This window comes from Phoenix dactylifera, chromosome 16, assembly GCF_051530095.1.
Source record: "Phoenix dactylifera cultivar Ajwa chromosome 16, Ajwa_hap1_PhDact_Kaust_v1.1, whole genome shotgun sequence".
NCBI lineage: Eukaryota > Viridiplantae > Streptophyta > Magnoliopsida > Arecales > Arecaceae > Phoenix > Phoenix dactylifera.
Window position 1 is genome coordinate 1,302,463 of NC_143205.1, and position 12,065 is coordinate 1,314,527.

The following is a 12,065-nucleotide window of genomic DNA, read 5'->3' on the forward strand; positions in this document are numbered from 1 at the left end:
AGAAGACTGTTTTTCGGATACTGAGAGCCGAGTCGACTCCGGAACAGTTCGAGTCGACTCCAAGACTGAACGAGCCAAAAGACAGAAGATCGGGAGTTCGGCCTCTGAGCGCCGAGTCGACTCCCAGAATTCACGAGTCGACTCGAGTGAGCCAAGTTGAAGAATACATCTATGGATTCCTTGGGATGAGCCGACTCCAAAAGTGCAAGGTCAGCTCCAGATTTTGGCGAGTCAACTCCGGGTTAAGTCGAGTCGACTCCCAGTCGAGAAGACCACTTTAATTCAAATCTGGAACAGTTGCCGAGCCGACTCCAGAAAAGCATGAGTCGACTCCTGCTACAGCCGAGTCGACTCCAGATCGCGCGAGTCGACTCCGATCCCAACGGAAACTTTGTCAGGAGTTGCAGACTGTGCACAACGGCTCTATTTTTGTCTCTAACGGCTAGATTTCTGTTTCCACGACATGTAAAGCTATAAAATCAAGAGGAGAGCTAGGGGAGAAGGTATGGAAGTGGGAGAGAACATTTAGAGAAAAGATTTCAAAGAGATTACACGGAAAATCTCCCATAAGCACAAAAGGGCCATTCAAAGTAAAATAGAGAGAAGAAGAGCATCCAAGTGAATCCCAAAGCTTCCTCTCCATCCGTGTGCTGCCTCAATCATCCTCTACCTCGTGCCAAATCAGAAGAGGGTCAAGTAAAGAAGAAGCCGAGTTCCTTCATCTTTAAAATTCGTTTGAGAGCTTCTCTTTACTCCATTTGTTTATATTGGATATATCTGCTTAGTTAAGAAGCTTGTACTTGCTTTAAATTCTTAGTCTAATATCTTGTAACTTGATTCAATCAAGGGATTGAATCAAGAGGTTAAGGTTTGTTGGTGAGCCAAAGGAAAACCAACGGTGTTAAGGTTTGTTGGTGAGCCAAAGGGAAAACCAACATTGTAAGGTTGTGGTTGGTGAGCCATTGGAAAAAACCAACTGGGTTGATTGTGAACCCGAAAAACAATCGTTGTAAGGTTGTGGTTGGTGAGCCTTTGGGAAAACCAACTGGGTTGGATTGTGAGCCCGTGAAAACAATCGGTAGGTTCTAGTCGGTGAGCCTGTGAAAACCGACCGAGTTCGTTGTGATCTCGCAAAACAACAAGTTGGGTTGTGAGCTTGTAAAACAACCGGCTGTAATCTGGAGGATTATAGTGAAATTCCCAAGAGGTCTTGGGGAGTGGATGTAGGTGCTGGGGTGCACCGAACCACTATATGTTTGTTGTGTTTGTGATGCTTTTTGTCATTGTCTAACTTGCTCACTTACTTACTTAGATAAATTGCTTGCTTAACTCTTATCTGCGCATCCTTTAGTTGCAAGCATATTTAATTTACTTAATCAAGTCTCATTCAATAAATCAAACTGTTGCTAAGTTTAAATTCCACTGTGCATCTATACAACTTAGCATAATTAATTGAAAAGTTTTAGAAGTAGTATAAAAGTTTTAAAAGACCCAATTCACCCCCCTCTCTTGGGTTGTATCTACTGGGCAACAGTATGAATATAGCAGTATCCAATCGGCATCCAATCCATTTTCAGCTCTATTATTTCTATATTAAAAAATAAACAACATACTCAAAACATTAAAAAATGAATTTTTCTTTTAACTAGAAACTAATTTCCAACTTCAGCAAATTGAATCCTAAAGACATGAACAAATTAATAAAAACTGAGACCGGCTCCATGTTGGCATCTTGTACTGGCTATTGCTAGATCAGATACAATAGTCCTCATTCAAAAGAACAATCCTGCGAAGCTTGGTATAATATGAGAAGCTGCCTTAACAGAAAGTGTAATATCATATGGTTGACTGCTGGCCTTACAGTTATATGTGCACTCCTATCATCAAACTGCAGAAAGATTTGAAAAATGAAAATTGTTGGCATTCATCCCCCCTCTCCGATGGTAAATTTTCAGAAATAAAATGCCTTGTAAGGTTAACGCCTATCCCCATCAAGAAAAGAAATGCACATTTTGTAAGGTTATTAACTTATCATGCATCCATCAAGAATAAGTATTTCGGAAGAAACAATAGTCCACTCTCTGGAACATTAGTTATGTTCACACAAACAAGTTGTACTTTTATAAGCTAAGCATGCAAATCGTTCTTACAGTACAACAAAGCAAAACACAGAGAAGGGTTTCTTGCCGGGTGGCATGATTTAAGATCGTCATCGCCGACAAGTTTCAGATAAATCCCCTCAGTGATGATGATCTTGAACATAACAGAGGCCACAATATTTGCATAGTGCCAGTTTCTCCGGGTCAAGGCAAACAAACTCAATTGGGTGGCCAAGGGCAGGATTACTATCTGTAATTGATCGGATGATGCCATGACGTGAGCATGCCTAGTCATGGAAAGCAAGAAAAATTGAAACCGATTCTAGAACTAAGATGGGTTTTTACCTCCTTCACAGGCAACAATCCGGCCTTCAACTTTTATGGGTGGGACTTCACTAATCAATTCCATTGGGGATTTCTTACTGGTATCCTGTACCATTCATAAAAGAATTAATTTAAAATATTCCTGAAAATTTGGCCAGCGAAATTCAATTCAAATTTGTAAACTTCTAGTCAGTCATGCAGTAGAAACAAATACCACAATCATACACAAATGAATAGTTCATGATTATCGAGCAAAAGTCAAAGGATAAGTTGCAAGTGCAGCAGAAAAGAGCAAGCCCTCAAAAAACAAAAAAAGAAAAAGAATTAGATATGTAATTCCTTGTACTAGGCAAACTACCATTGAATTACAGTATGGATTGGTGCTCCGAGAACATCGGATATGCACCTCTGCCTCTAGAAAGCTCAGATAAATGAGAACCAAGAACTTCTAACCACCTTCACTGTAATCATAGGTCACTGAAGCAATATACGGTAATCCTATTTTCATAGGCTGCTCTTGTTTGCCAGATCGAACATAAAGATCTGTGATCACTCATAGTAATAATTTATGTCTTTTAAAAGTATGCCAAGTCAGAGTTCTAAGCTGACAGTATTGACATGGCATCTCTCTTTCTAATAATGAAAGAAGCATGGCCATATGAAAGTTGCCTGGTGACCACCTCATGATGCATCAGACCCAATTTCTCTGGTCATCATCCTATAAGAACATAAATATAAAGACTTTTCATACCTCATCATGACCACCTCATTTAATTTTCTAAATGCAATCATAAGTCTCTATGTATGGTATTCGTGATGCACATGCTTAAATTTCCAGAAATTGTACAGATCGAAAGATGGTGGAGACTTCAAATTCAAAATCTTTTACATGTTCATAACCTACCATGGTACTAACCTCCTGCTCATCAGCTGTTTAAGACACCAATGCAAGTATATGATATCCACAGGTTTTATAGTTTGCTGTTCTCACCTACACCTTGAGACAGTGCATCAAATGGTGCCTAGCAGATGCCCATTGCATATGGTGAAGGGCCACAGATTGCTCTCTCTTTTACAAGTCCTGGTGTCGACTTATTAAGTTATAAGGGTGATCAAATGAGCCAACTATATATCTAGTCTTTGGAAGATAGAGAAAAAGGCGAAACAATTTCATTGCAAAAATCAGATGTCACCTCGTCACAAATTGAATAACAACTCTTTGCAAGTCTTTTATCTACATTAAAAGCTACATAATTTTCATTTTCTTTTTCCTTTTCCGAACCATTCTCCTTTATATTTGCATCTCAATAGCATGCATTATTGATGGTGTGATATTTCACCAATGCTACCACATTGTTGTATTTTTTTACATTTCAATGCAGGCCTTTTCCCCATTCAACAAAACTGAAATCGGAAAAAGAAAAGGAATGAAGTAATTGGCATTCTAGGATTGCTATCTCAATATAAGAAAGATCCCAAAGTTGCAAACCGCGATTTCCATTCATTCGTTTCTCCAACATTCCCCCCAAGCAAGCAACTATGGAACTTGTTCACTTCTCTTCTTCTTCCCATTTTTCTTTTTTATTCGAATTCAATCAAGTAGTCTGATTTTTGTTTGTCTTAACATGAAGTCGAAAACCTCTCGATCATTCTCCCATTATTTACCCATTGGTAACTCCAGAATTCATGATGCATTATCTCAAACAAAGCAAACTCCAGGGATCAACACAACTGAAAGAACCAACTTTGATAACAGATCATACTCCCTTATTCTCTTTTTATCAAGAAAAAAAGTTCCATCGCCTTTCCAAACACGATATGATACGAAATCAGATGGATCAAAGAGATGAAAAAAATGGACCAAAAGAACTCCAATCACGACGAGATCGGATCGAAGGAGATGGAAAGATGAGATTTTTACAGCAGAATCTAACAGACTCGGCTACCTGCATCCATTTGGCGGTGTGCTCGCTGACGAGCGTGTTGATTGCCCTCTCCTTCGTAGCAGAGTGGAAGGGATCGAGGGTTTTCAGGAGGTGAGGAAGCCTTCTTGTCGCCATCGCCGAGAGACTCGAAAGAAGATGGGAAGGAAAAAAAAACAGAGATTTAAGCCCCACAAATTGAAAAGAAACAAGGGAAAAAAAAGGGAACAACCAATGGCAATTTCTGTAAATATGTATTCAAACGTGGGCAGAGAGATTTCTCCTGCCTGCTGCCGTTCTACTATTCCGCGGCGTGTTGCATGATATCGGGTGGTTCTATATACACCCCCCCTATTGCCCAGGACACCCCCCAAAAATTAAAAAAAAATTAAATACTCTCTACACCCCCCCATTTGCTAAGGACACCCCTAAAAAATTAAAAATTTCTAAATTACCCCCCACCCTCCCCACCCCCTCACCTAAATTGCTCTCTACACCCCCCAAACCCCCCCCACCCCGCTCTTTCCCTCCAAAACACCCGTCGGCTTCTCCCTTCCGCCCAAAAAACCTCGCCTCAAGCACCTCGCCGGCGGCCAAACCCCCTCCGTCTCCCTTTGAACTGTTCCGCCCAAAGCACCTCGCCAACGCCCAAAACCCCCCCGTTCCCCCTTCTCCCTCTCGTCGCCGGCATTCTGTTCGGCTGCACAGAGCCGGACAGAACCCTTCTGTTCGGCTGCACAGTGCCAGACAGAAGCCTTCTGTTCGACACTGTGCAGCCGAACAGAAGAGTTCGGTTGAGGGTTGCCGAACAGAAGGCTTCTGTTCGGCACTGTTCAGCCGAACAGAAACCTTTTGTTCGGCGATCCAGTGCCGAACGGAGCACGAACCGTGGAAAAAAAAAAATTCGAAACAAGGTGGAACACGTACCTTTGCGGCCGATTTTTCGTCCCAAATCACTAGTTGCTTGTTCATGCTTCGAATGGGGCTTAAATCTCCTTCAAAGATCGCCTAAACGATGTAAATGGATCGAGGGGTTTAAGGGGGGTTTGAGGGGTGTTTTTTTTTTTCTTTTCAAAACGAAACGGAGGAGGAGGAAGGGGGGATGTACTGAGAAAATTTCAAGGGCAATATGGTAATTACACTAAAGGTTAGTTTGGGTATTTTTTTTTTGGTTTTTGGGGGGTGTCCTTAGCAATAGGGGGGGTGTATATAGAACCCCCCCCCCCATGATATCGTGTAGTTTTACAATTTAAAGGCCCAGTTTAATACTTTAATCCCCAAAGAACAAATTGGTTTTAGGTCCCTGTTTCGACTTCGATTTTACAGTTAGCTCCTGCCTCGCTTCTTTTAGTCCAGTGTTTAGTCGCAGATATATAACTAAATCCTGTTTAAAAGCACAATGATTTGTTTTTCTGTAAGGCTGTGCATGTTTTTTTAAATTATTTTTACACTTTTTTAGATGGATTAGGAACTAAAAACAAATTAACCTTGAAACTACAAAGGCATGAAATATTTGGTCAATAAGGCTTGAATGTTAAATTGCAGCCGATCCAGAGGCTAAAAGTCAATTACCAAGGAAGTGTAGTTCGAAGTTTTAAAGAAATGTTTAAAGAACCAGATGAGTTGATCTAGTTGACCTAATCAACCCGCGACCTAAAAGCATGTATGAGTTGGGTCAATACATCCCAAAGTCCTATGCGGCCTATTGATTAATAGGGGCGTGTCAATCTTGACCATTTCGAGCAACCCACTTTCAATCATATGAGTAAATCATTTAAAAATACCGGCATAAAGAAATAAAAAGTTATTATATTGTTTATTATCTTGGATTGGCATATCTTATATATTACAAAATGTATAAGCATATATCAAGTTTAAGCACATCTTATATCAAATGTATTACATATTGCAAAATTAATTTCAAAAAAAAAAAAATCATACCTCATGCATTGTGTCGATCAGCCTAAGTACTAATTTAGTGTCTGGGCAGGATTTCAAAATATTGGTTCACTTGCCTTAACTAGCCGTGGTCACTTGGGGGACATTCTGATTTCCTTGGACTAGGGTGTCAATACCAGGGAAGTCCCAAGAACATGATTTATCTCAATAAAAAAAGGTTAATTAGTTTACTTGGTCAAAATGGAACAGGAGAAATTGAGGCCTATCCTTGGATTGATTGTTTAGTCATTTTGACTAGATATCTTACTCTCAATGTTTTTTCTAAAGGGCATTTACAGTTAATTCTGAGTTTTTGCACAATAAAAAATTAATTATATAAAGAATAATTTGGAGAAAAGGCATATTATGCGTAAAGTACTACATGTAAATAGTTAATTCTAGTATAATTAATCATCAGATAGTAGTCAAACAAAATGTTTGGTGTTAAATTTCCTAATCAGATTCCCATCTTACCCAGTAACCAGGTTGACCAAATTATCCACTTGTAAAAGGTCAGATTCTAGTTTAAGATTTGGCCCAACCAGTACTAAATGACCTCTTTGCCATTGTTTTAGACCTTGATCCATGCATAACTGCATAAGCATATCTTGGACAGACCTATACACTGAAATTTTGATTAAGCCATGGAAAGATATGGATCCCCAGACAATCCAATGAACATCAACAGTATATCCATAGTAAATCTGCAAAAAATCTATAGAACATGTTCGTAGAGAAAAATTTATCTCATTATGCATGCTTTTAGTAATAATAGATGCGCACGGCTGGTGTCTATAGTTATTTGAGGCTCAGTGGTCATATGTTGTCACCAAATAATCAAGCATTAGGACCACAAAAATCGAGTTTGGATTTAGATTTGGATCCCTCAAAATGAGTAAGCTCCAAGTTCGCAAACAAATTCAATAATAATATCATTATTTTGAGTATCGCCTGTTCCAATTAGATATTTATCTTTTCATAGCTATTAAGAGTGATTTCTTAGGCTTAGACTAATACCTTGCCTTTAAGCAAACATTAAAACATGATATCAAGTCTACTTCTAGTTAAGTATAATAAGGATTCTATCATACCTTAATAAAGTTTTAAATCAATACTTTTATCAGCCCCATATTTATCTAATTTACAAGAAGGACTTAAAAAAGGAACGATATACTTTGCATTCTTCATGCCAAATTTCTTTAAGATTTCTCTTGTATACTTGCTTTGACTAATAAAAATCTCATCTTTTGTTTGCTTGGTTAGGAGATCGAGAAAGAATGTAAGTTCACCCATTATGCTCGTATCGAATTCTCCCCACATGAGCTTTAGAAAATTTTGACACAAAACTTCATAAGTAGCACCTCATTTAATATTATTAAAATAATCTTTTCTTCTTGTAAACAAGGTTTTATTACTACTTCTTCTTGAAAAATTATTTTCTAACAAGAATTAGCTTATCATTCATACCAAGCTCTAAGAGCTTGCATTAAACCATACAAAGCCTTTGTTTAATTTGAATACATGATTTGGAAAATTATAATTTTCAAATTCTATATAAACTTCACCAACCAATGAAATACTTTAAATTTCATGTAGCAAGCAAATGCAAGTAATAATCATATATCTTCTATTCTTGCTACAGTGTAAAAATTTTACCAGAATTGATGCCTTCTTCTTGGTTTTGTCTTTTAACAACCAAACTGACTTTGTTTTATATTAAATTTTTTATCTTCATTCAGTTTGTTTCTATAAACCCATTTAGTTCCTAATATAAGATAGTTCTTGGGTATACTTACAAGTTCTCAAACAAACATCATTTCTTTCAAATTGGTTCACTTCTTCTTGCATAGCATTTATGTTCAGCTTTTTCATTTGATTTACATTCTATTTGGGGAAAAAAAGCTAAATTATTGCATGTATCTCTATGGATGATCTAGGTTTTATCCCAGGCGAAAGATCACCAATAACTAATTCTTTAAAGTGTCTATAAACATACCTCCATTCCTTAGGTAAGTTATGTCTACCTTGAGATTGTTGTTGTAACTAATCCTCTCCTTCTTGACTATCTTTTTCTTCTTGGTCTATTGTATTTTGTGTGGGTATGTCCTTTAAGGTGAGGTCCTTCATTTCTTTGCTCAATGGATTTGCTTCATCATCAATTTTTTTTTTCTTGAAGAAAGATCATTAGTTTCATCAAAAATAATATGAATGGACTTTTCCATAACTAAAGTTCTTTTATTGAATAGTCTATATGCTTTGCTAGATAAAGAGTATCCAAGAAAAATGGCTTCATCTGATTTAACATCAAATTTACCTAGATTATTTTTTTCATTATTAAGTACAAAACATTGACACCCGAAAACATAAAAAAAATCAATTTCAGGTTTTTTTGTTTTTCCACAGTTTATAGGGTATTTTCTTCAAAATAGGTCTTATAAAAATCTTGTTTAAAATATGACAACCTGTATTGATTGTCTTAGCCTAAAAATATTGTGGCAGATGTCTTTCACACAGCATAGTCCTAGCCATCTCTTCAAGGATTCTATTTTTTCTTTCAACTACTCTATTTTGTTGAGGTGTTATAGGTGCAGAAAAAGTTGTGATATATTCCATTTTTATTATAAAATCTTTTGAAATTATGATTTTCAAATTTAATTTCATGATCACTTCTTATCTTAAGAACTTTTATGTCTTTTTTCAGTTGAAATCTTTTTATGCACTTGTATAAATGCAAAAAATGCTTTATTTTTATGTGCAAGAAATAATACTCATATAAATCTAGAAAAATCATCAATAATAATAAAACCAAAATGTTTGCCACCAAGTTTCGAAGTTTTTGTTGGTCTAAATAAATTCATATGCAATAATTCTAATGGCCTAGAGGTTGAAACCATATTTTTAGATTTAAATAAAATTCTAGTCTGCTTTTTTAATTGGCATGCTACATAGATTTTATCTCTTTCAAAACTTAATTTAGGCAGTCCTATAACTAAATCTTGTTTAGCTAATTTTGAAATTAGATCCATGCTTGTATGAGCTAGTCTATAATATCATAGCCAACTAATCTTACTAATTTTGGCTTTCCTAGTAACCAAGCATTGCATGTTTTTTATGGATAAATGGTCAAAATTGACCAAGTATACATTATAATGCCTATGCCTTGTAAACTTAATATCATTATTCTTGGGACTAGACACAAAGCATATAGAGGATTTAAAAGTTACTTTAAAACCTTTATCACATACTTGACTTATACTTACAAAATTTTACTTAAGGCCATCTACAAGTAATATGTTTTCAATAAATGTAGGAGTGATACTCATTTTACCAATTTCAATAAATTTTTCTTTACCATTGTCGCCAAAGGTAATCATTCCTCCTCTTCTTTCAAGAGAAATGAATTGTGATTCATTCTCTATCATGTGTCTAGAGCACCCATGGGCTGCTAGACACACCTATATCACAAAAATCAAATTTATATTTTAGGTACCTAAGCTTTCTTGGATCCTTATAGGTTAGCAATATTGGATTCTTTTGAAACCCAAATTTTCTTAATAGCAGTTTTACCATTCAAAATGTTTGCTTCATGATTACAGGTAAAGTATTTGTGCCCAATTTTTTCATATTTAAAACAAGTTATCTTTCTTATTAAATTGTTTGAAAATTTGATAAACATTTTTTTTAAGGATTTCTGTTTTAACAGAGGGTTATAGTCAAGTCCTGCTTTATCAAACACAGTTTGTTGGCTATCCAAAGTCATGCTTAATTTTTCGAAACTTAAAGTAAATTTATCTGTAATTGGTTTTAACTTATTTACTTCTTTGCTTAAATTTTGATTTTCTTCTTGTAATGTTTGTTTAACCTTTAATATATTTTCATTTTCATTTATAAGAGATTGATTTTCATTTTAAGTTCTCTATTCTTCTGGCTAACCTTTTTAAATTCACCTAATAAATCATAAAAGGCATCTTGAAGTTCATCAAAGCTTTAATGTATTCTCATAGCACGTTAGCGGTTGTTCTTTTTTCTTATCTTTGCTCTCCTCCTCCATAGCCAAAGGCCTTCTTCCTTGTCATTTTATTCTTATAAAGCTTCTAAACTTCCCCATTATCAATGCCATTTTTCTATCTCATTTTGTACTGTCAGATTCCTCACTCCCATCTGTTTTTTGAGCATTTGTTTTGAGAGCGATGGTTCTTCTTTTCTTTGATTCCTCTTCTTCAAGCTTTTGCTTTATAGATATGAGTCATGAGCGAACCTAGCAAGTATTTTAGATGAAGGGCGCTGAGGTCTTTTGCTTCTTGAATGGTAGCTACTTTGGCCTCCCAAGCTCTAGGTAATGATCTGAGAATCTTTTACACAAAATCACTGTTAGAATATAATTTACTAAGACTTTTAAGACCATTTATAATATTTGTAAAGCAAGTAAACATATCAGAGATAGATTCACTAGATTTTATTTTAAATAATTCATAATTATGCACAAGCATAATGATTTTAGACTTTTTAACATGGTTAGTGCTTTCATGAGTCACTTTCAGCCTATCCTAGATTTTTTTAATAGAAGAGCAAGTAGATATATGATTGAATTCATTTGCATCTAATGAACAATATAACATATTCACGACCTTAGCATTCAGTTGTGCCATCTTCTTATCTAATTCATTTCATTCTCCTTCGGGTTCGAAAAGAGACACACCATCAATTATTTTCGTGGGTGCACAAGGACTGTTTACTATAACATTCTACATGTTATAATTTAGTGCTTCAATAAAAATATGCATGCGTACTTTCCAAAAAGTATAGTTTGTGCTAACAAACAGAGAGGGTTTATTTGTGGATTGTCCCTCGGTAAGAGAGGTACCAACAAGGGCTGGCATATATCTTTAACTCTTGATAGTTAGGTCAATAAGTGGCTTGAGTACCAGACTTTAATACCACTTGTTGCCCAGCTATGCAGCCTAAGGGGAGGGAGGGTGAATTGGGTTTTTCAAAAAAATTTAACTAACTACGAAGCGAAATGCTTGATAAAGAATAATAAATTCCAGCAAATAATTAATAAGTAAATCAACAAAAGGTAAAGACAAACAGATCATGTAATGCAAAGACAAAAAATTTATAGTAGTTCGGTATCAACCCTACACCTACATCCACTCCTCAAGACTTTTTGGAAATTTTACTATAAGTTATAACCCAGATTACATCTCAGTTATTTTTTGGGTTCACAACCAAACCCAATCGATTTTTCTAGGTTAATCAACAAAAAACTTCATCGATTGTTTTTTGGGTTTCCAATCAACTTAGTTGATTTTTTAAGGTCAATCCCTTTGAATTGACCATAAGTTGATTGTGATATTTATGATTGGATTTGAATGAATTTGAATCTTTAGTCTAGCGAGAAGGGTAGGATTTAAAAGGGGAAGCATGAGAAGATCTGTGCATGTATGTTTAGTTTTATATCTTCTATGCAATTGTGATAGATTCTGGATGCTTACACAAAATTAAGGATCTAGCTAGCTTTTTTAGGCAAGATCTTGAATTGTTACAGGTAGAATGAGGGTTGGATGTGGAGATGCACTTCTTCGAAAATATATTATTTAGACAGAATGGAACAGAGCAGGCAATATATAATTGAAGTTATTCCCAAAAATGATAGAGGTCCATCGATCATTTCAACATGGGTTGTCACTCGGAATAGGAAGAGAAGGGCTGCTTTGGAATCGAAATGTAACGACGCCTGTCTGAGATTTTTTTATAAAGTCAAGGGGACAAATGTAACTTC

General features: G+C 35.9%; 1 protein-coding gene across 1 annotated transcript; it reads right to left on the reverse strand.

Annotated features, from left to right (window-relative positions):
* Nucleotides 1-2,020: 2,020 nt before the first annotated feature.
* On the reverse strand, nucleotides 2,021-4,540 carry LOC103721645 (NADH dehydrogenase [ubiquinone] iron-sulfur protein 6, mitochondrial-like). Its single transcript, XM_008811934.5, has 3 exons — nucleotides 4,370-4,540; nucleotides 2,445-2,529; nucleotides 2,021-2,349 (listed from the first exon to the last, which is right to left on the reverse strand). The coding sequence occupies exons 1-3, from the start codon at nucleotides 4,481-4,483 to the stop codon at nucleotides 2,240-2,242; spliced, it is 309 nt and encodes a 102-aa protein (XP_008810156.3). The 5' UTR covers nucleotides 4,484-4,540; the 3' UTR covers nucleotides 2,021-2,239.
* Nucleotides 4,541-12,065: the final 7,525 nt, after the last annotated feature.

Bases quoted from the DNA above. Each gene is read 5' to 3' on its own strand.
- LOC103721645 (XM_008811934.5), bottom strand. From the start codon at position 4,483: ATGGCGACAAGAAGGCTTCCTCACCTCCTGAAAACCCTCGATCCCTTC. The intron at 2,530-4,369 runs GTAGCCGAGTCT...TGAATGGTACAG, and splicing joins ACACCGCCAAATGGATGCAG to GATACCAGTAAGAAATCCCC. The intron at 2,350-2,444 runs GTAAAAACCCAT...GATCAATTACAG, and splicing joins GATTGTTGCCTGTGAAGGAG to ATAGTAATCCTGCCCTTGGC.